General features: G+C 41.5%; 1 protein-coding gene across 2 annotated transcripts in view; it reads right to left on the bottom strand.

The window, feature by feature from the left end:
• SORCS3 (sortilin related VPS10 domain containing receptor 3) overlaps positions 1-24544 on the bottom strand; it is a 587951-nt gene that overhangs the window by 34957 nt on the left and 528450 nt on the right. For both annotated transcript variants that reach the window (XM_082722548.1, XM_082722549.1), the window contains 5 exons: positions 18750-18867; positions 17608-17741; positions 6356-6469; positions 3215-3386; positions 714-900 (listed from right to left, as the gene is read on the bottom strand). In XM_082722548.1, the coding sequence (XP_082578674.1) occupies positions 714-900; positions 3215-3386; positions 6356-6469; positions 17608-17741; positions 18750-18867 (725 nt within the window). The remainder of the gene's footprint in view (positions 1-713; positions 901-3214; positions 3387-6355; positions 6470-17607; positions 17742-18749; positions 18868-24544) is intronic.

Below are 24544 nucleotides of genomic sequence, written 5' to 3'. Positions count from 1 at the left end.
CTATTTAAGTTCTAGTGTACATGACTGAAGTCCCAGGATAGCAGATACACAAAATGTATCCCCAACAAAGTAGTTTAGAACTTCAGCTGTTGTTTGGTTTGTGCCAAGCAATGGTCAATAGCAGTGAAATATATTCTAGAACAAAAACAAAAAAAATGGAGAGTCTTTAGAATTGTTCATAATAGGAATGAACTTGCAGTAACCTTGTATGTAAGAATTAAGCTCTTTTTTGTGTTCAGTACTACATTTAAAAAATCTAAACATGTCTCTTTAATCCTTCTTTGGGTCTTCCAACAGAGATTAAAAACTTCCTTTGATTTGGGCTACCTTCACTCATAGCAGATTGAAAGTGAACTTGTGACTGTGAACCAGATGAGTTTCTTCTTCCTAGATCCTTATGAGTCTCTAAAGCAAAGGGAAGGGACTTTGACCTGAATGTGTATCTGCCTGCGTACACTTCCATCAGTACACAGTGAAACTGAAAAGAAAAGCCCAGTTGGCAATGTTATCCCAACTTGCAAAATAATCTACTTCAGTATCAGAAAACTGAAACATGGATGAGCACACATCTATCTCAGTCTGTCAAGTTGGGTCATTACTTGGTATAGTAGTCACGCCAAATCTAGTCTCAACTCTGCATCCTAGAAGTCTGTGGACAGCGGGAGTTGTCCCCTGGAAGGAGCATAAGAAAGAAGATGGGTCAGACTACTTACAAACCACATGTAAGAAGAGGACAGCAGTGTCCGAGCCCAGGTTGTTCTCTGCATAGGCCGTCACCTGGAAGATTCCTGCACTCTTGTAGACATGCTTGATGCCATCCTCGATGGGGCTGAAGTTAGCATAGGACACAGCAATTCCATCCCCAAAGTCAAGCTGGATGTTTGTCCTTTGGAGATCACCCTGAATGAGAGGAACAGCAGTTGGCCAGAGCTCATTGACATGGTCAGGTCTGACTCCTTTTGGACGCTTGGTCCTGTGTCTTCAGCATCACCCTTCTGGGGACCCAGAGCCACTCCCAGGAGGCTGAAGTACCCTCAACACAATTAGCAATCAGACCCTTATCTGATATCTAGCAGGCACTATGGGCAGTACTATGGACCTGTTATCCCTGCATACCCAAGCTTGGGGCAGCCTGAGCTGGTTGAATGGGCACTAGGGGATAGCATAAAGCCTCTAGGGAGCTCTGGAGTGGGAAGGCCGAGGCATTCCCTGCCTCCCTCACACACTTGGTTGAATTACTTCTCTCCTGTGTCAAAATCATAACAACAGCAATAATAGTAACAGCTGACACTTAAGAAATTTCTTTCCAGTTCCAAGTAATTAAGCTCACAACTTTATAGTGCAAAAAGCATTACTTCCCCATTTTACAATTGGAGACAAAAAGAAATTAAGTAAGTAGACCCAAGTTACATAGCTAGTAGTGGAAGAGACAAGTTTTGAACCCAGGCAGTCTGGTTTCAACATTGATGCTCTCAATTATATTGCTATAATTATAATTGTTTCATGTTTTGAGATTTATTATTATATTCTAAGCATTATGCTAATCACTTAACACATACACTATACAACACTTTCAAAATAAGTCTGTGAGATAGGATGGTTATTCCCAGTCTAGACATGAATCCTGCTTACCAGTCAAAATTACATCTGTACTCTGTTGACCTTGGATTTCCCTAAACCTGCCTACACTCCTCTTCCCTGAAGCCTTTTCCACCATCACAGCTCACCAATCTCTGCTTTTGGAAGACCAAGAGCCCCCCTGGCTGCATGGGGCATGGGTTCAGGTGAGTACATCTTACCATCCCAAGCTAATACTTGGCTTCTTAAGAGGTGATGTTGAACTCCACCCTTCTTTGTTCCTCCTCCCACTATAGTAGGTCAATGACTGGATAAATGCAATTCAACCTGACCACAAAACAAGGATCCTAGGTAAAAAAGAAGAATCAGCTCTCTCTATTTACAAAGAGGGTTGATGGACTAAAAAGGGATACACATCATTTTGGAATTATGAGCCAATCCTCCTGTCCAGTGAATGTGCACTGATCACAGTTTCATGTTCTGCCTCATCCCCCATGGCAACCCAGATGTGAGTGAAATATTGATACGTGCTCCCTTGCCCCCTGCACAATGTTGACTACCCTTGAGTTTATGAATATAAATTGAAGTGGAAATGAACTGGAGGCAATTCAAATGGATAAGATCGTGGCTTTTCACATCCATTCAAGAGAAGGTTTTTATAATGCTGGTCCTGGAAACTCCCTAGTGGAAATGTGATAATGACCTCCTCTGAATCTTAAAATCCTTTAATTCAAGCCCCCAGTGTGGGTTACTACTGAAGAATCTGTCAACCCAGGATAAGGAACCTTCACCATCCTGTTCAGTATGGGCCAGACTTTAAAGGTTTCTAAAGTATTCACATTTGGGGGAAAAAAAAAACTGGCTTGCTTTGGTCTCTTTCCAAGATCTGAAGAGCACAGAGCAATTTGCATACAAATTTAGAGGGCTTTGTAAATCAGGCAAGCTTTCTTGCCCCACCACCTCAACAAGGAGTGCCTGAAAAACTCCTTGGTTTGGGAAAGAGATGAAATAGCTCATGTAGGGAGCAAGAAGCACAAGACAGAGCTATTTCCATCCTGGAATGAATGAATGCAGGCTGATTTTACTGCCCCGATTGCAAAAGACACAAAAAAGTGAAATAATGGAGCAACTAGCTGATGGAAAAGCAACTAATGTGACATTCTCTATACAAATAAGTTTAAAGAATGGCAATGATCTTCCCCCACACTCACACTCACACTTTCAAGACCCTTTGAAAGCCCTATGGGCTTTTTTAATCAGGGGGATTTAAGGGTTAGAATAAAGTAAAAGAGGCTCTGGGAGTAACAGAAAAAAAAAGAAAAAAGAATTCCATTCTTCTGGCAGATTTAGACTATATGGTCCTCTGGTGATAAACATTCCTTCAACAAAGCAGACCCTTAGGGAGGACCTCAAAGAATATATCCAGACCTGCATCCTCCAGACACAAATGGGCCACCTGGAGCCTAGGTCCATGATGTGGGATGAAGGGACGAGGTCCATGTATATCTAAGCCTTCTTTCACTCCGTGTGTCTTCTCACCATTGACTCTGGAATTGGGCCTTATGGGGACACGTGATCTTTTTCTTCCCTCTCTGGAAAGTGAGTTATGACCTTAGAGACCCAGGACAACACCAACCTCCTCCATGAGGATGATGAAGGTCGCGTTATGCCCTTGCTCTGCCACCAGGCGTCCGTCAGTTGTCACCACATGGAGGCCACGAGGGGCTTTTCCGGGACACATCTGGGCCTTGGCCGTGTACTTCTCCCGCAGCCCGTCCGTGCAGTTGTTGGACACAATCCGCCGGTACCTGAGGAGTATTGACAGTTGTCCGTGGTGGGGGGTACGTGTGTGTGCGTGTGTGCGTGTGTACATGTGCACAGGTTAGAAAAAGAGTGCAAGAAAACCAGAATGAGAGATGTTTCACAGAGTGGCTCCTAAAAACTGAGTCTCAACTAACAAAGCTGAGGAACTGTTATCCCTCCATCTGAGGAAGAGCAGCTCTTTAAACATTATTATTGATCCTACCTGGTGAGCCACAGATCAGATCAGTGTCTAAACCAGCCAAGAAAAATCAATGCCTGACTCACAGGTGCGTTGGAAGGAGGTGAAGCCACTAGACTAGCGGAGCAAGAAAAGCAGGTGTTCCTTTCTGTGAGGGAGGGCCTTGTTGGTATTTCCCTAAGGCCGTCTCCACCCCTCACTCTGATTCATTGGGAAGCCTCTTCCTGCCTTCCCTCTACCCCCAGGACATCAACCCATCCTTTCGTACATACTAGTCCTGGCTCCGGAGCTACTGGGCTATTTTATAGCCTCTTTTCTCTTCTTGCTAATATTTCACTTCCCACAAATGCCAGATCCGAAGCACGTTGCTCAGAGAAGTTATTAGCATGGGAAACCTCCCCACAAAGCACTGTAGCTTTTTAGAACAAGGGCCTCTTTGTGCATAGTGATGACACATCACGTCACTTGACCACTGATCTGAGCATGGGAAGTTGAGCCAATGGCTTGTCCACCATCCTGACCTTTAGGGCGGACATTATTTCCACTATCTATAAGGTGTCATGTAATCAATCTTCTGGTAAACCCGCATAATATAAATGCACCACCACCATCATCATATACCATCTTCTTTTACCCTATATGTCAGGAGTAATTAACCCAACCATCCACGTTGCCTTCTTCTGATAGCCCTTCAGTTGAAGGCAGACAAAACAAAATCTTTTATGAATGACATTTATCTTCCACTATACCTAATATTCTTCCTGATCATTTCTCCACTTCCCACCCCCCAAAAACTGCTGAACTACCAGCCCTACATCTCTATCCCAAGATCTCAGGAGGATGTTAAGCAAATGTTGTGTGTAGTAACTGCCTCAGATAGAATTACAACATATCCCCTTGTAGATACATATTATTTTTAATTGCCTGCTGAACTCATAATGGGTCTAGAGCTGTGCTGTCCAATACACTAACCACTTTCTACTTGTGGCTACTGAGCACTTAAAATGTGGTTAGTCTTGCATGTTGAAATGATACTATCGTGGACATATCAGGTTAAAGAAAATATACTATTAAAATCAACTTTGCCTTTAAATTTTTTTTTAATGTAGCTACTAGAAAATTTTAAATTACATCTGTGGCTCATATTATAGTTCTTTTGGTCAGTACTACTCTACACCATCAAACTTCTGTGATCAACATACACTTTTTTGCTGACTTCTAGTCATTTACAAGATATTTAATTTTTACTTCTGGCAGGTATTTTGGTGGGTATTATATTCTAAAGCAAACTGGATATCCTCTACTCTTCTTCTTCAACCTCAATTGGCCAGCTGGTTGACAACTATAAGCCTATAGTCAACTATAGTTGACAACTATATAAGTAATATAAGCCAACATTTAAGCAAACTAGAGATGTGTGTAGATATTTGCAGTGAGTCTTTTGAAAAAATACAAACTGTCCTTCCTTTTAATCTCCCTGATTTATTTGGTTGACTATTTGGGATTTTACCTTATTTGGAGTTATACCTAAGTCACTTCAAACTGGGTATACCTAAACGTGTCACATGATCATAAGAGATGTTGAAATGTAATTTGGTGGCCTAGCTGATCACCTGTGCCCATCATATTCCTCTTCCTCAAAGTTCATAACACTATGTTTTCTGATACTGTATCTCTAAGTTCATGCTGCTGGATCTGTAATGTGAATGGCTTCAATGCCTGAACCCGACATTTACAATAAAATTACATTAAAAGTGCTTAAGCCCCAGCTCAAGGCCCAGCAACAGTCCCCTAGAACCAAATATTGAGCTAAAAATTCTTGGTGGTAGCTTACACCACTCAGTACATCTCTTCCATCGCTTTTTTTTTTTTTTTTAACCCTCTGAAGACATCACTTGAGTAGACAGTACCTACCAACCAATATTTTATAACCAGAGAAGGTAAAAGTACTAAGATGGTGAGTAACCGATGTGAAATGGCAGAATACCCATTGAAGGAGTTGAGGCTGGAGTCCAGAACACCTTTATCCTCTGCTACTCAAAAGAGTCGTCCCAGGACACCAATGATAACATTTCTGGAGCTTCTCAGAAATGAGGAATCTCAGTCTCAGCCCAGATCTACCAAATCAGAAGCTGCATTTTAACAAGACTACTGGGTGATTCATAGCACATTAAAATCTGAAAAATGCTGTCTCAGACCACCGATCCATTTTCCAACTCTCTTCCAGCAAAGGAGAGCAGAAGACAACAAGTCTTTAAGGCAATATTTTTTCAAACACCTGCATAATTGTAAGTGAGCAGGAAGAGAAAGACACACATCATTGGGCCATTAAAGAAAGTGTGGGGCTTGATCTTCTTATCCCAGGGAGCCCTAGAATGGGACTTTTGAATTTTTAGTTTCAGTTTCTAGCACCAGCCAGGAAGAGCCTTAGTCCATCTATCCCTGGAGAGCCCTGTAATATGTGGCTACCACTTGTATTAATTTATTTCCCTCAGGGCCCCCAAAATAAGGTGGCATCTCTTTCCAGAAGAGAAGGCCTGACCAAAACCATAGCTATGGTCTGTCAGAGGCAAATGGAAAAATGCACTGAATATAGTAGTCAGAAATCTCTTCAGATATTTCCAAAAAAGGTAAAGAACTCCTCAGCCTTTCTCAGAAGCCCCTTGTAAACAAACTCTCTATGCTCCAACTCGCTTCAACAGAAATGCTACCTTTAATGGCAATCTAGGGAAACAGAAGAATAGTGAGTAGAGTTTCTTTAGGTGTTTTACTTACCCAGTGCTGTTTAGGTAGCTTTGACCAAGACTGCAGTCCTTTGATGGGGATGCTGGGTTGTACCAGAAAGCTGGGACACACTGGCTCTCTCCATGTCTCTCATAGCCATAGTCACTGTCCAGAAAATGAATATTGCTCACTGGTATAGACGCATAAACGCTAAAACACCCTCCCCCCCCCATACACAAACACAAATACATCCTACAGCCATCCAAAAAGCTGCAATGCATTTTTCAAATATTCCTGGCAAAGAGCAAATATTCAGACTTTTTGAATGGAGTTTTAGGTTTAGAAATAATCCTCAATCATTGGAAATCCAGTGTGCAGAAGTGTATTATCAAATGAAGATTCCAGGTTTAAAAAGGGTATCGATGTATATCCTATAGCAGGTACAGTGGCTGAAGTTGGGTATCAGGGATGCTAGAAGCTTAAAAGAATCTTCTGGATCACAGTAAAATTACTGACAGAAGTAAGTGATAATGACAACCAAGATGATTTTAAAGGTCAAGATTCATTTCTGGGTAAGATTCCACAGGTGTTATTCCAAAATTAATTTCACAGATTTTATTTTAACTTTTCCTACAAATTCTTCCTCAAACAAATATATACATTTGCATTCCTGTAAAACAAACAGCCATTCAAACTGTCTCAAATACATGTAACACAGCTCCCGTTTCCCTATAAGAACACCACAAAATCGCAGTTCTTTTCTGTGTTTTCATAAAAGCCTCGCTATAATAAAAAAGAAAGTCAGGTATGATTTCCCCTTCTTCCCTCCCATTTCAAAATGAAGAAGTAAGACCAGTGTAGAGAGGAGGGCCCCCATCTGAAATGCGAATGGTGTTTCCTTACTTCTTGGGAGTTTCATAAGGCTCCCAGATGCATAAATGTCAGGGTAGAAAAAAGGTAATAAAGTAAGTATTATTGCTCTTGAAACCAACCAGAGGTCAGTGAGGGTAGCTTCACTTGGCAGGAGAATTCATGCTTCTAAGTTAAGCATCCAAGGGTTTCCTGAAACCCACAGGCCAGGCAGAACAGCCTGGACATTTGAATATTGATCCACTGAGTGTTAATGAAACATAAAACAGCAAGGAAAATCACTCTCTCCAGACCTACCCCTCCTTTCTTTTTCTGCTCCAATGTTCTTTGAGCCAAGATTTAATTAAAGCCCAATGAAAATGGAGGCAAATTTTGGTCTATGTGTGTGACTAGGGTAGGAAAGGAAAGGAGATAGGAATACAAGTTCAAGTCCATGTTTATTTATTACTCAATATGTGCACTGTCCTGGGAAAGAAGTACAACCGTCCTTGCCCTCAAGGACTTCAAGTCTTTGGGGAGAGGGATACAACATGCCTCATAGCCAACCAAAGGACATATAGCAGGAAGCAGAACATGGTGATACAGTATGAAGTGGTACCAACAAGAAGCACCAACTCACTGATGAGATTATTATATAAAATGTCCTCCCAGCGTCACCACATTCTACCTCCTCACCATCTTCCTCCACACCAGACACCTACCTGAACAATCGAGGCCAACTTTTCAACCCTCTTTGCCTCTGCATTTTTAGTCTCTGGCCTTGAAGCACTCTACCTTGTCTGTGTCTGGAAGTTTGCTAAGTATCCTTCTTCAATATCTAGGTCAGATGAGGCCTTCCCTGATTTCCCAGACAAAATATTTGTGACCAAAACATGTTGGAAACATTGAAGCTACAGAGACCTCTGTTCATTTTAAGTTTATTTACATTTATGTGCCTGTATGGTAGAAATACTATATAATGTGAGAGTTCAGAACAGTACTTAGGATGTTGGGGTGCTAAATATTTACTGAGTGAATGAATACTCCAATTATGCTTAAAAGTAATCACACTAATTATGCCTCTGCATTGGGTCTATCTCTGCAGGCAGATATGAGCCCATAGTTGACCTTCTAGTGTGGACCAGAGAAAGCATTCCAAGTGTGCTACAGAGGCCTGGACTAGAAAGGTAGCAGGCAAGACCATTAATCTCAAGACCGTATCTCAAGATATGGCATGTTTATATGAAACTGGAAGAAAAGAAGAAAGGGAGAGGTCTGTCAAGCAAATCTTTTGCCGTGCGTCCTGATCAATGATTAGAGATCTCCCAACTGGCAAGTTCACTGGGGACTTTGTAGTAGCTTGTAACTGCTCATGAGAATGGACTTAAAAGTTCAGGAATTTTGCAAGATCATTGATGGTTGTTAAACACAGCCAGTATCAAAACTTAAGTTACTTCACTCTGACCCTCTCCCTTCTCCTGCTGTTTCTCTCTCTCTCTCTCTCAAATAAGTAAATAAATAAAATATTTTTGAGAAAAGGTGGTGGGGGGCGCACCTGGGTGACTCAGTTGTTTAAGTGTGTGCCAAAGGCTCAGGTCATGATCCTGGAGTCCTAGAACCAAGTCCCATATGGGGCTCCCACTCAGCAGGGAGCCTGCTTCTCCCTCTGACCCTCTCCCCTCTCATGCTGTTTCTCACTCTCTCTCTCTCAAATAATAAGTAAAATCTTAAAAAAAAAAACTTAAAAGTTATTTCAAATTTTAAATAAATTATATTTGAAAGGTAGTGAACACACAGATGCCTCATGATTTTGCTACATTTATTATTATAAAAATATTGTTATATATAAAACATTATGTATTATTATTTTACCTATGCTCCTGAGGTTATTTACATTTATGTGCTTGTATGGTAGAAATACTATATAATGTTGTGCTACTGGACATCTCTTCTCAATTCCGTATTCACTAATGTTACATTGGTGTCTCAAAATCAGCCACATTTGGGGATACTTATAACAATCAGCAAATGCTACTAATGAGGGCTTACTTATTTATTTGTTCTAAGAGAGCCGGTGGTTAAATATTTACCAGCACAGCACTGAATATCTGATTTCTAAACATTGCTTATCTGTAGCAACGTTTGGGCTGTGGTGTTATCTGCACTGCTTCCAGAAAATTCCCCAGTTGCTCTATGAGCTAAAGCCATTGAATGTTCTGCTAACCCTAAGAAATATTAGTAACCTTTGAAGGAAGGGTGCCCTCCTAAACAGCTTTGGGAAGAAGAGAAATGTCTTAATGCTCCTTCCTAAATGTAACCATCTTAAGCAGTTCTGTTCAGCTCTGCTACCTGTTAGGGATGCAGTAATTTAAAAAGGTGCATCAGGCATGCTGTTTAGCCCCAAAGAGAAAAAGCAACTCATTAATATTTAATAACATTAACAGAAACATCACTGGCTGCCCCTGAGCTGTGGATTTCTTCATTAACTTCTGCTAAATGTATATTAAAATCTCATACTGCCCAACCTACCCCCCAGCTCTAGAGTTTGCATGATTTCAACAAATAAGCAGTTCCAGCTGCTGCTCCAACTTCCTGGGGAAAAGGTGTTTTTCTGTTGAATTGTGACATTTGGAAAGAATGTGCCAGAAAGTCTGATTTGCCTCAGGGAAGTATGCTGCCACAGCTTCTGCAAACACATAAGCAGTTTCCTTCCAGAAATAAGTCACCTCTGCATCTTTCTTGACTATAAAAGGGTTTAGAACTTCTAAAAAATTAGGGGGGAACGTGTCCATTTCCAGGAGATGTATGTCCTTCAAATCCCGTTCAGGGAAAAACCTTAGACAGTCTAAAGAAGGAACAGAAAACTTCAGAAATCACAAAACTTCTGCATATCAGAACTGGGAGCCACGCTGGTATTCCTTGGTGCTGATCCTCTTAGTTGGTAGGTTGGAAGGGAGAAGCAAAAGACAGGTGATATGTTCAAGATTGTACACAGCTGACAATGGCACATGGAGGTGATAATGGAGACTCCCAACCCTCGAAAAACATTTGTACACACTCATGGAGCACCCACTTAATAAGGGAGGACGTGGTCCCTGGGAAAGACATTCTGAGACACTTTGAGGCCGCCCAGAAGTCATGGTTTCTTCTGGCCCACCTCCTGGTGCTGTCCTACTCTCAGACCATGCACAGCCCTATCACTGCCTCACTGACCCCCAGTTCCTCCATTCTCCCATTTGGCAGTTGAGATTCCAGGAATAGTCATCCTCGGGTGTTTCTGTCTCATTTTGGGAGACAGGATCGCCTGCTGGTTTGGGATTGGACAGATAGAAATTTTTGGCAGGTGCAGAGTGAACACTCAACAAACTGGAGCAACCCCAACAAAAACATCAGCACAAACAATGGAATAATAATGAACACCATCAGCATTTCACTAGGGCATAAGCCTAATACAGGCATAGAGAAAGATGATTACATCCATACTATTTCAGAAACTGAATAAACCAACAAACACCCCTCAGATATTTCTCCTTATCAAACTCCATGCTGGCCATCTTCCCCCATCCATCTACTCATCAACAACTCAACCCTCAACTCATTCCTCTACTCAACAGTCTCATACATCTGCATTTTCTGAGGTGCTGCCCTTATTCCTTATACTTGACAGCAAGTCTACACATCACCTGCTACAGGAAGGCTTCCACCATTACTCCAGTCTTCAACACTCTTTGCTTGCATCATCTCTGGCACTTACAGGTAGGACCAGTGCTGTCTGAAAGAACCACCTCTTCTATATCTATGCTATCCAGTATGGTAGCCACTAGCCACATGTGAGCACTAAATACCAAATGTGGTTAGTGCAACTGAAGAATGGAATGTTTAATTTTATTTCATTTTAATGCAAATAACTACATGTGACTGGTGACTACTACATTAGACAGGATTGGCCTGGATTATAGAATTTAGTACCTAGTTATATCATTATTTGCTGTTATGTTTTCTTTGAGTTCAAAATTCTGGTTCATCTTTGCCTTTTCTACAATGCTCATCTACAGAAAAAACATATAATTGGGCTCTATATGCAGAATACTTGCTGTTGGATGGATTTCAGACACATCTGCTCTTATGGACAATAGCATTCCCTTATCTCTTCCCCCTCTCTTCTGCATTACCACAGGATAAACTCACTATGTGGATCTGGAACCATACTGCCCATGGAAGGAAACACCAAGACTTAGGACTCTTGGGGTCAGAATATTACGATTTTGAAGGAGTTACTTAACCTCTCTGTGTCTCCAAGTCTTTATCTATAAAAGGCCTACCATAACAGACTCTCCTTCCCGAGGCTGGTTGAGAAGATTAAGTAAGATAATCCATCTAAAGGACTTGGTGCATAGTAGGTAATGAGCAAGAGTTACTGCTGAGTGAGTGGTTGGATGAATAAGAAAAAGGAATGACTAGGGCACCTGGGTGGCTCAGTGGGTTAAAGCCTCTGCCTTTGGCTCAGGTCATGATCTCAGGTTCCTGAGATCAAGCCCTGCATCAGGCTCTCTGCTCCACAAGCAAGGAGCCTGCTTCTCCACCTCTCTCTGCCTGCCTCTCTGCCTACTGATCTCTCTCTGTCAAATAAATAAATAAAATCTTTAAAAAAAAAAAAAAAAAAAGAAAAGAAAAAGGAATGACTAGGCATAATTTCTGGTTCAACCTGGTTCTTGCTGAAGAAAGGTATTTGCCTCTCTCAGAAGGCAGCTCCTTTCTAGGAGCTTCATATGACTTCAGAGCAGGACCCTTAAGCTCCTTTTTCTGACTACCTGCTAGTCCTTGACAAACTTAATTCTCAGGGCAGATTTATCCCTGGCTCTTCACCAGAGCCACAATGGAAGTGGCACTCTAGAATAAGCATGAAGCTGCTGACCAGAAACATCACTATTCATGCAAAAGTCATGCTTATTTCTGACATGCACTCTGGGTCGAAGAGTGCATGTTATCCTACAAATAAAGGCTTTTGAGAATCTATACAACTTCCCTCTTCAAAAAAAGAAAGATATCCTCCCTTTCTGGATCCCAGGCTATACTCTTTAACTTTTCCACCAAAATGAAGACATTTACTCCATCCTTCTCATCCTCTCCTCCTACCTCCATCCATCTGATTAAAGTAGGTTACTCCCTCTCCCTGCTGTCCCTGACACCTAAAAGTTGCCTGAACCAATCAAAGGAACATGACCTGATTTGGCTTAGGCAAACAAGTAGGTAGAATGTGCGTCATAATTACTTACACTAACTGAGCCAGGCTTTTTCAGATTCTTTAGCTAATAATACTTTCTAGTAGGAAGGACCACTGAAAAGGACACAAGGCTATGAGATTGTTGCTAGGCACCAATTTCCAGCAAGGACACTGGAGACAAACAAACGATATTTGATGGAAAAATTGTATTATTAAATCAATACCTATACTTATTGACGTTCACTTAAAAACAAAACAATCTCAAATATTCAGTTCTATTGTCTATAAAAACCACTATAGAAAGACAACAGAAACTTCAGAAATGAAACTGTCTCTTCCATACTCAAAAGTAGTGCAAAAATACTCTTTAGGTCACATGATTATTTTTTGCTCTTACTCGCAGATTCTGACCACTAACCCAGCCTCAAGTCTTGTATGTTTGTTTATCCTACCTTCAACTCAAGTGGTTCTTTTTTGTTATTATTATTCAAGTAAAACTAACACAGTGTTCTATTAGTCTCAGGTACACAATATAATGATTCAATTGTATATACTTCTCAGGGCTCAACAAGATAAGTGTACTCTTAATCCCCCTCATCTATTTCACTCATCCCCCCACCAACCTCCCCTCTGGCAATCACCACTTTTTTTCTATTTTTAGGAGTCCTTTTGCCTTTTTTTTTTTTTTCTTGTTTGTTCATTGTTTTGTTTCTTAGATTCCACATATGAGTGAAATCACATGGTATCTGTCTTCTTCTGACTGACTTATTTCACTTAGCATTATACTTTCTAGGTCCATCCATGTTGTAACTGGCAAGATTTTATTCTTTTTTATGGCTGAGTAATAGTCTGTTATAAATATAGATATCCTTTATCTATCTATATAGACAGAGATATATAGGTCTAGATATATCCCATATCCCATATATATCCTCTATCTTCTCTATCCATTCAGCTATTGATGGCCATATCTCAGCTGCTTCTATAATTTGGCTATTGTAAATAATGCTGTAATAAACATAGGGGGGTGTGTATATATATATATATATATATATATATATATATATATATATATATATTTCAATTAGTGTTTCTCTCTGTTTTCTTCAGTTATATATCCAGTAGTGAAATTATTGGATCATATAGTAATTCTATTTTTTTAAGACTTTATTTATCTGACAGACGAAGATCACAGGCAGGCAGAGTGGCAGGCAGAGAGAGAGGGGAAGCAGGCTCCCCGCTGAGCAGAGAGCCCGATGCGGGCCTCGATCCCAGGACTCTGGGGCCATGACCTGAGCCAAAGGCAGAGGCTTTAACCCACTGAGCCACCCAGGTGCCCCGGTAATTCTATTTTAAAAATATCTTTAGGAACCTCCATATTCTCTTCTACATTCATGAGATACAATTGACAGTAGAAAGACTACCTACCACATAATACTTCAAATACCACCTCCCCTCAAAATTCTATAAAGTCTTCTTGAACACCATATGCCTATTAGAATTTCAGTACCAATGGCCAAAACTACTTTATCTGAGATTGTGTTAAAGTTAACAGGACATTCCAGATTAACTTGTATCAACAGCAGTTAACCTAAGTCATTTGAGGATGAATTTTAACTTTAGAATAACTAAACTTTGGGAACTGTTTCCTCTGAAACATAGGTGACTCTAATAACAAAGACTTGTTTGATTTCTTAAGAAATAGTATGATATATGGGAGAGAACATAGGATTAGCTAGACTTGCATTCAAACTCCAGATTTCTCTGTTAGGTGATCTTAGCCAAGTAACTTTCATTCCAGATGCTCCTTTTCTTCTCATTAAAATGTCATAGTAGCAATGTTGATATTACAGAGTGTTGGGTCCAGTTGGTACCTCTACCAATACAAGTGTGAGAACCAAAGAGTACCTTGCAAAGACTTTTTATTTTTTCCTACTTCACTCACAGATGCATTCTTTTTTTAAACAAAAGATTTTATTTATTTGACACAGAGAGAGATAGAAAGCGCACAAGCAGGGGGAACAGCAGAGGGAGAGGGAGAAGCAGACTCCCTGCTGAGCAAGGAACCCAAGGTGGGGCTTGATCCCAGGACCCTGGGACCATGACCTGAGCCAAAGGCGGATGCTTAACCAAGTGAGCCACCAGGCACTCCTCACAGATGCATTCTGATAGCAGTTCCCAAGGAAGAACTCAAAAATATTTTAAGCAATGCTGCCAATAATGAGTGAATAGATGACACCCAAAGGTACTACTTTGTAGACAGGACTCATTTGGATCTATAAGCTCTGGTTTACTTGGTAAAAATACCATGGGGACCACTTAACTCTGGGATACAAGATTAACAACAGCAGCAACAACAGCTACCATATGGATGTTTACACCACTAGGAGGGACCCCTTACCTACATTAATGATGTAGATTAATTCACTGACTCCTCCCTAGCAACCAGTGAGATCCCTAGCAACCAGTAGGATACAAGATCTGTATTTGTACTTTACAGCCAAGAAGGCGAAATCATAGAGATTAAGAAAATTTCCCAAGGTCAAAAACTGTGAATATCAGAGCTGGGATTTTTTTTTTTTTCCAGACTAGTAAATGTTAATGGAACTCCTGAAAAAAAATATGTTACAATTCTTCTTTCTCCATTCTGGGGTTTCCCAACAGCAGGTGAGAATCTATTACAGCTCAGAGAGACACAGGAGAAAACGTAGCTAGGCATGTGAAGACAGTGTGCCTCCAGGAGGCACAGGGACAGAAGGGACACAAGGAAGACTGAAACTCATATTCTGAATATTCAAGCTGACATCCATATGTCATGCAGCATAATTAGCAGGGACCTACTGTGTATATTGCTATGACAATTTTGCTGGATTGTGGTTAATAATTGAAAATTAGTCTTCCCAAGTGTGAAAACATCCTCTGTCTCCAAAGGGTCAGAAGTGTCACAGATAGGACGCTGACATTCAAATTCAATTCCATTTAGCATATCCCATTGGAATGATTGTCAGTGAGGTCAAGCTTTCGAAGGCATGAGTTCAGGGATTAAGTGTGGCTAGGGAGCAGCCACAGTCTTCTAGCTGGCTCGCAGTGACCAGTTATGACCCTGGTAGAAAGTGGGGAACCACGGATGGCTTCCAGCACAAAGCAAGCTTCAGAAACAGGCTGGATGAGATTGCTGGGTAGGAGTAGCTGTTCTGCATCCATCTGGATTTACTTCTGCCGTTCAGCACCAGAAAAGCCCAAATGCAACTCTGTCACTGCCCTTCTCTCTTTATATACTGATGCCTAAGCCCTTAGCTTTGTCTTTTAACCTGGAACTGTTTATGGAAATACCCAGATTGAATTTAAACTTCTGACTATGATGTAGAGGAGGAATTCACCCAGCTGGGATCAGAGTGGGATCACCAAGGGGATCACCCATGCCCAGACTTGGGACATTTGTTGACTCTCCTGAAGGAGCAACATTTAGGAACATGGTGCAACTATTTCATCTACTATGGGCGAGTCGAGAGTCCCCGCCCTCATGGCACATGCATTCTGTCAGGGGAAGGCAGGTGATAATAAAGCAATCAGGAAGCATGATCACTCCACATGATGATTACCACGGAGACCATGAAATCGGGGGAGGTGTCAGAGTGACAGGGTGTAGGTGAGACCAGGTGGTCTCAGACAGCATTTCTGAAAATGGTGAGTGCTGGGAAGTGTGGAAGCCTGATGATTCACAGACCTCTACCCCTGGTTAATAAAAATAATTTATAAATTAAAAAAAAAAGCATTTCTGAAGCTGATATTTTGTTGAGATGTGAGCTATCCAGCGGCACCAGTCTTGCTGAGATCTGGAAGAATTCCTTACAGTTGTTGTCGTCTCTGCTAGCAATGAGCCTGGATTAATTAAGATACAGAAAGAAGATGGTAATGTGGCTGCAAAATGGTGAATGAGGGGAGAATGGTAAGAAATTAAGGCACAATGATAGCAGGCCACATCAGCTAGAGTGGAGCAAGGCAAGGAAGGAAGATGGCATGATATTTTAAGCAAGAGTGGAAGCCACTGGAATGTTTTAAGTGTAGGAGTGATAATATCTGATTTGGGTTTCTACAGTCTAATTTTGGTTGCTGTGAGGAGGAGAGGTTTTAGGGCAATGAGGGTGGAAACAGAGACCACAGACTGCTGCAGTGTCCAGGTTGCGGTAGATATGGCCAGAGGAGCTTTGGGTTAAAATATGTTCTGGAGGGATGCCTTGGGGGCAGGGGGGGCTCAGTCAGTTAAATGTCTGACTCTTGGTTTTGGCTCAGGTCATGATCTCAGGACTGTGGGATCAAGCCCCACTTTGGGCTCCACGCTCAGCAGGGTGCCTACTGGAGATTCTCTCTCCTTTTCCATGTCCCTTCTACCCCTTCCCCCTGCCCACACTCTCTCTCACAAGTAAATAAATAAATACGAATGAATGAATGAATGAATGAATGTGTTCTAGACATAAAGACTCACAAGGACTTGCAGATGGCCTAAACCTGAGGGTAAGGGAAAAATCAAGCTCTCCTGGGATCTTGATTTTATCAACTGCGTGTTTTATAGAGTTTGGGAAACCGGTCCAAACAAGAGCTGAAAAACTGCTCCCAATAGTAAAGGCTCAGGAAGATCTCGCCCTGGGCCACACCGAGTCTGAAATCTCTACTAGCAAATTCCAGGGGACATGGTGACTGAGTACGAACATGAACACACATGTCTCCATCCTAGAGGTCAGTGAGGTCAGAGCTGGAGGTAAATTTGGAAATTTGTGAATCTTTGGTTAGTACGTGCGATTTAGTTGGTCTTTATGGTTGTCATTAGAGGGGAAAATGATGAAAAGAGAGAGAGTTCCTGTGGAAAAATCACTGTTTGAGCTAATGTGTCTGGAGGTAGCTGTCTGCAGCAGCCCTCAGAACTCTGTCAGTGCCCCACCCAACCTCTCTGGTACTTTCCCAGAGCTGCTAACTGAAAATGAGAAGGATCCCTTGGACATGCTGCTCTTATAGAACAGTGAGCTTCCCTGTGAAAATGTCTCCTTCTGTCCTCCTTCCAGGGATGTGGACTTCTTGTCTGACCCACGAACTGGAGCCATCAGACCCACAGGCCGGCAAACACACCTCTCACCTTTGGGTCATGACTTTCTCCCAAACCTCCATCCTCATCTCCATCCCGCAACAAGTTAATGTCTGGCTGAAACTGACAATGAGATGCCAAGAGACTCACCATTCAAAGTCCCAGTCGGCACAGACACAGGGTTCTGAGACCACCGTCCCTGAGGAATCTCGGCCCAGGGCACACTGAGCTCCTGGCTTGCGTTTCTTGAATATTTTCCTTTCTCCCATGACACAGGGCTCCCCCTTGGAAAGAAAGTCCATAGTGAGAGAGGCAGGAAAACACAAAGGAGATGACACAAACCAGCTTCTCTATAAGAAACATTAGCCTTTTAATTCTCTTTTAGTTACACCGTGTAGCAATCTCTTTCCCAGTAACCATTTAGGAGTCTCAAGGGCAAAGGGGCCAGTCTTTTACTACCACACAAGAGGAAGACCATGGAGCTGTCCCATCACTACCCTTCACCCGACCTAGCCAATGATGCTACTTCCTCTTGTTTCTTTTCCACCTTCAGAGAGAATGCAAAGGTTCTAAGCCATCCTCACAGATCTCCAAATTACCTAAATGACCTCAGCATAAATTCTAGTGGAAAAGAACCTACTTCCAGCATAGTTTTTACACCATCTTCAGAGTAAAATTAAAGCTGGTCCCAAAAGTTCCCTCTCTCTGATAAACAACCATGCCCAAGTCCTTATTTCTAAGCAAGTGCAAAAAGAGGAGAAGTTGGTACAAATTACATGAACCTAATTGTTCTGAGAATGTAGGATTCTGCTTATGTTGCATAGCTACAAATATCTGCTACTCCTAGAGCTACTCACTTCCATCCCTCACCCTTTCTCTGTGGTCTTGTTTCTAGTGCTTCAGGGACTCTTACAGGGGCTGGCCTAACAGATGTTCTCACCGTCTCCACTGAAAGATGAGATGGTGAAACTACTAGAAGGTCTCCCGGCTGTCCGGGCTTATTTCTCCACAGATAGAGCTAAAGCCCCAGCTTATCATTGTCACCTCACTCCTAGGTGATTTGGTGACTGCAATGGGTCGATGGGGATCCAAGGGTGAAAAGGGGTCCTGAAATACCATCTGTCTATGCTGGACCTGGATATGTGGACTCCAACCCTTCCCCCCAAATCTACTATTATCTTTGGATGGCTCGCTACTTTCCACCTCCGAATAGGAAGGCCCAGAAATGACCAAACAGCGCTTGTAGTAGCTCTTCCCCCTAGAAGCCAATGTGCCCCTGCCCTCTGGTGTACCTGATTGAGCAGGTGCCAGGTCTGATAGTCCTCCTTAGTGCACCGCCGGCTGAAGATAGATTTGTAGTCCACTTTCACCAACTGCCATTCAGAACGGAGGCTGAAGTGGCCAAAAACTCTAAGTGTTTAGGGGAGGCATGGGAGAGACAAGCAGAGAGAGCCTCCTAGTCAGTCACTAATGCACAAAGACTAGAGGGAGAGAGAATTGTATTGCAGTCTGGATTCAACAGGTTCTTCCAAAACGAGGTCTTTGAGGGTCACTGAGGACAAAGCGCACCATTTTATAACTCTAGCCAAATGACATGGTATTCACAGAGAGTTTAAAACTGGCCATTTGTTCAATTGCAAAAGTAATATATGTGCTTTAGAAGAAGCACAGAAAAATATGAAGGAAAACATAGAAAGATATGAAGGAAAAAATTCACCCAATAGCTCAAAATTTTCTACCCAGATAGAACCATTGTGCATAATTTGACATGTAGCCTTTTTTTTTCTCCTTAATGCAAGCACAGGTGTTTTATCTACTATGTCTACTAACAGGGACTCAAGTTTTTATTTGCAAAGTAAATTGTACATATGTACGTTGGAGGGGGGTGAGTTAGCTAATCTCAAGCATGGATACCAGTTCCAAAATTCTGACTAGATCTAAGTGTGTTTTAGTTAAAATCCCCAATGCTTAATTCACATGAATATCACTCCTTCCCCCTTCCCTGGAAAATCACAGTAGCCCCGTGAAAGGATCTCATATTTATGTATGGTAAAGAAGCATACCATCTGTGTGACTTAGACGATCAATACTGCCCTTTTCAAAGCCCAGAAGTTGATAGCCCTATACATATGAATGATCAATTGTTTCTAGAAAAATAGAAAAAAAGACTGATCATCTGTATTCCACTCGGGTGGCACGTCTTATAATTACGGCACAAGACATCTATCATAGTGCTATGAAGGGGAGACCAATCACTCTGGGAATCTGAACCAACAGGAGCCTTTCAGGGCATTGGAAGGCTTCCATGTGAGCAAATCTTTTTTTTTTTTTTTTTAAAGATTTTATTTATTTATTTGACAGAGAGAAATCACAAGTAGACGGAGAGGCAGGCAGAGAGAGAGGAAGGGAAGCAGGCTCCCTGCTGAGCAGAGAGCCTGATGCGGGACTCGATCCCATGACCCTGAGATCATGACCTGAGCCGAAGGAAGCGGCTTAACCCACTGAGCCACCCAGGTGCCCCCCATGTGAGCAAATCTTAATCACACTCCCAGTCCTGGATTCTCTTCTCCCCACAGCCAGATGTTCCTACAGTGACACCTAAGAAACTAACTCTCCTCAAGGGACAGCCCCTGCTGCTATCTGAAGGATGAGCTCAGTCACTTTGGGAGGGGTAGGAGTGGACTAAAATTGTGAAATGGACAAATAAATAGGATCGTTTAGCTTACATTACACCTTGGGAAATGCCTTTAATGTTTTATCAGTTTAGAAGTTAAATACAATTTTTCAGAGTTTTGTCTAAAAGATTAAACAGGCTTTGAGGTGAATAAGTCATGGGGATAAAAGGCACAGCAGAGGAAATACAGTCGAGGATACCATAATCACGTAGCATGGTGACAGATGGTAGCGTACCGTATGGGGACGCTGAATCACTATGTCGTACACCTGAAACTAGCGCAAACTGTGTGCCAACTATTCTAAAAGAACAAAACCAAAAACACATGGCCTTTATAAGAATCTTAGCTCAGCACTGAGTAGCAGAGGCCATGGGGCTAGAGTATCATGGGTTTTGTGGCCAATATCGTGTGAAGCAGAGTGAATGTAAGCACCCCCTCCCTGGGTTCTCTCTGTTCTCCTTCATTCGTGCTGTATCCAGTGGTCTCCAAATCCAATACATCCATGCCAGGTCACCACTGAAGTACTTTCACCTGTGAGTCTCAATTCATTTCATGAAGATGACAGGAGTCAATGCCTTTTAAGTCTCTAACAAAGCAGTTATACCTTAAAAATTTCTACTTGTTTGAAGAGAGAGTTATTTTATTGGAAGATCATCAGAAGAAACAAACAAACAAGCAAAAACGGGGAGGATACTTGGATGAATGTCTTCTTTTGTCTTTATCCAGCCCATCCTCCTACATCCAAATGCCTCCTCCTCTAGTAAGTCTTCCCTGATTGGTATACTCTGAGTAGAAGAATATTAGTGATGCCAAGCCAAACACTTTCACCTACTCCAAATAGTTTACAGTTAAATTTCATGGATCACAAAATACATCATGTCCAATTAATCCTGTTCCTTTCTATGAAAGGATTACTAGGCAGACAGAAGGAAATATGAGGCACATGATTTACCTAGATATCAGCAAGGCATCTGACATGGTTTGCCGTAATAGTCTTAAAGAAAAGATGAAAAAATATGAGCCAGGTGCCAGTAAAATTATGTGGCTGAACGGTACCTAATTAAAGCATTACAATCAACCAGGAGGGAAGGCGTGAGTAGTCAGCTACAAGATTCTGCTGTCTGCTCTTTCCTGTTTGTCATTTTTATTAATGACTTGAAGACATGAAAATAATGGTCATCATTGGAAATCATATTTTCTGATGACACAAAGCTGGAAGAAACAGTCAATATGCTTCATGGCAGAATCAGGACACAGAAAGATCTTGACAGACTGAAGGGAGAGGCTGAATTGAATAACATGTGGAGTCACAGAGAGAGATGTCAGGTCCTCCCTCTGGCAACTACATAAGTATTGAATAAAGGAAACAATAATGTTTGATGCAACTCAGGTTAAATAATAATAATAATAATAATAATAATAATAAATAACAACAACAACAATAATAATAATGATAATGTGGCAGCTTAAGGTTTTTCATACATAATGTGATTAATATAAGTAAATAATTCAGAGAAACCATAAATATTTAAGATGATCTTAGAATGCATTAATTACTACATTTTGTATATTACCAAGAATGAAACAGGCAATATCCAGGTTGATTTTATATTAACTAGATCGCAAAAAAAAAATGGTAGTTTTGGATGTCACCATTCAATCTTCTGAAATCTTAAATAAAAATATGCATTTATTGGCCCATGTGTACTTATTATGGAGAAATTACATCTATTTTATCAGATTCTCAAAGGAGTTCATAGTTCCTTAAGCTTAAGGACCACTGAAAAGAGAGTACTGGATTGCAGAGTGGCTCTTCCAAGGGACATGAGCATGTTCTATTCCCTGTAAACTGTGACTGTGACCTCATCTGGACCTTTGCAGACATAAGTAAGTTAAAGATCTGGAGATGAAATCATCCTAGATTTTCAAGGTGGGCCCTAAGAATAAGCATCCTTGTAAGTGATACAAAGAAGGTGACACACAGAGAGAAGGAGGCCATGCAAAGAAGAAGCGAAGACTGGAGTTCTGTGACCACAAGCCGAGGAACACCTGGAACCCCCAGAAGATGGACGAAGCAGAGGACCTCTTCCCTTCCCTCTAGAGGCAGTGCTGCCTTACTGCCACTTCGATCTTGGACTCTGGCCTTCAGAACTGGTAGAAAATTAATTTCTAGTTGTTTAGCTACCTAATTTGTGGTGATTTGTTACAGCAGCCACAGGAAGTTCGTACAGACAGTGATATGATTCAAGACCACTTTTCATCTACCTAGCTATGGAGTGGTGTGAAAACACTGGTCATTTAACCAGGAGATGACACAGGAAGGGGCAGGGGAAGGAAGACCAAGAAGGGGGCACCCTGGGGAGATCGCTTGAATATAAAAAACTAACAAAATGGAAAATTGCAAACATTTACAAAAAGTGAGAGAGCTTTCAAATGGACAAAATTGCCCACAGAGGAAAGGAATGCTCAAGACTGAATAAACACAGAACCTCAAACTCAGGCTTATCCATTTCCCAGGGCTGCTACTGAGCAGAATGCAAGTGTCCTTCAGGGGCCCAGCCTCACTGACCCAGACCCTCTATGGATGTCCATGATGTTGGTCTTCCCAACTCTGTTTCTGTGCTCAGAGAGCTCATTTCAGAACTGAACACAAAAATGGGGGCCCAGTTAGGACATGTGTAATCTAGTCTCTTCTCTCCTGCAGTCTTGTCAGGCACATCCTTTCATCTAGATCTCTTTGGCGTCTATCCCGGATGTCCTTACATGGTGTTTCCCAGGCCTTTCCCCAAATTGTAAATTGATACGCTAATATTTTTACTTGGGTGAGTGCTCATCTGCTCCTCCATGTGATCACTTTCACATGCCATTTAAATATCTAGTGTTAGGATTATGAGCTTTGCTCATTTTTGCATTGGACCCCAAGTATGGTCAGCAAGACCTGCTAAAATCCCTTGGCAACTTTCAGACATTAATGTACTCCCCATCTCTCCATCCATGATCAATTCTGGGAAGAAAAATGTTCATCATGGGTCCTCTCCTGCAGGAGACAGGCAAATGATACACGGTCTCTCTTTTGCATTTATCTGGCTTACCTAATTCTGCCCAATACACATTCATTCACAGCTCTTCTGATTAGAGCCCATGGAAGCCAAGGAAAGACAGAAATGCAGCAAACTTAGCAGGAGATAAAAATAATGATAAAAATAAAAAATTAAAAAAAAATAAGGATTAATTTAAATTCAAGCATTTCTCATCCCTTTTCATAACTACTCTTAGAACAGATGTTAACATTCACAATAGGATTTGTCAAAGTGAGAACCCAGCAGAGAAACCAAGGTGACCATCACTATGTCCTCATTTTGGGTTGATAAGCACCTACAAGGTGGATTAGGGATAGAGAAAGCCCAGACTACTTCTGATTAATAATAAAATAATTTCCCAAATAATAGTTTCTTGCCCATTGGAAATGTTTCTCTAAAGTTACAAAGCTCATTGCCAATAAAGTAGGCACAGCATACTCCTCTCATTCATGGTATGCTTTGGGGGAGTACTGTGGTTTATACATCAGTTTAATACGAAACCCAAGAGAGGCAGGGTGGAGGAACCAAAGACATGGAATATCTCTAAAAGGATAATATAATTCCCAAATCAGATGCTACTTCTTTCGGGAAGTTTTCTGTGACTGTTCCAGCAACAACAGCTCTTTCCTCAGAAGCTCAAATAGTCCTAATATGTCTCTACCAGAGGTTCTCCACTGTCTGCATGGGAATCACCTAGAGGGCTTGTTAAATACAGATCATCTCATACACAGACTTGTATGCTTCGAGTGCCTGATTATTTGCCTTTCTAAAAACTCCCTGGGTAATGCCCATGCTGGTCCCAGGACCAACCTTAAGAAACACACCTCTAGAACACTTACCTAGAATTTAATTCTATCTTTGGTCTAGTTTATTTCAACCAATTAGAAAGCTCCTTAAGGCTGGCAATGCTCCTTTACTTCTTTGTATGCCATATGGCCTTTCAATGGTAGATGCTTGACAAAGAATGGTAATTGTTTATTGAGGAACAAGGAATTTGAGAGTGTGGTTTCATTCACAAGTCTTTGGCAAAAAAAGGTAATTTCCAGTATGCCCCAATCCACTATCTTCCATAGTTCCACTTCCTTGCAATTACTGAGATAAACTATTTTCAGCCTCTTCTATGGAAATGCATTCCTAGACCCCCATCTTAACTTGAAGTGTATTTTCACTAACATAACAAAATCCTATCATGTGAGATAATGTATGGGAAATCTTGAAAATTCCAATGGACAACAAATGTTCATTACCATCACCAGCATATTGCTGGAACTCCCCCACACTCATAACCAAGGCCCTGCTCATCAAGAGCTTTTGATAGGTTTGGGCTCAATA

Source organism: Mustela nivalis (genome assembly GCF_964662115.1).
Source record: "Mustela nivalis genome assembly, chromosome: 2".
Lineage (NCBI taxonomy): Eukaryota > Metazoa > Chordata > Mammalia > Carnivora > Mustelidae > Mustela > Mustela nivalis.
Note: the sequence above shows the minus strand (reverse complement) of the source record. Positions and strands in the feature narration are given on the sequence as shown.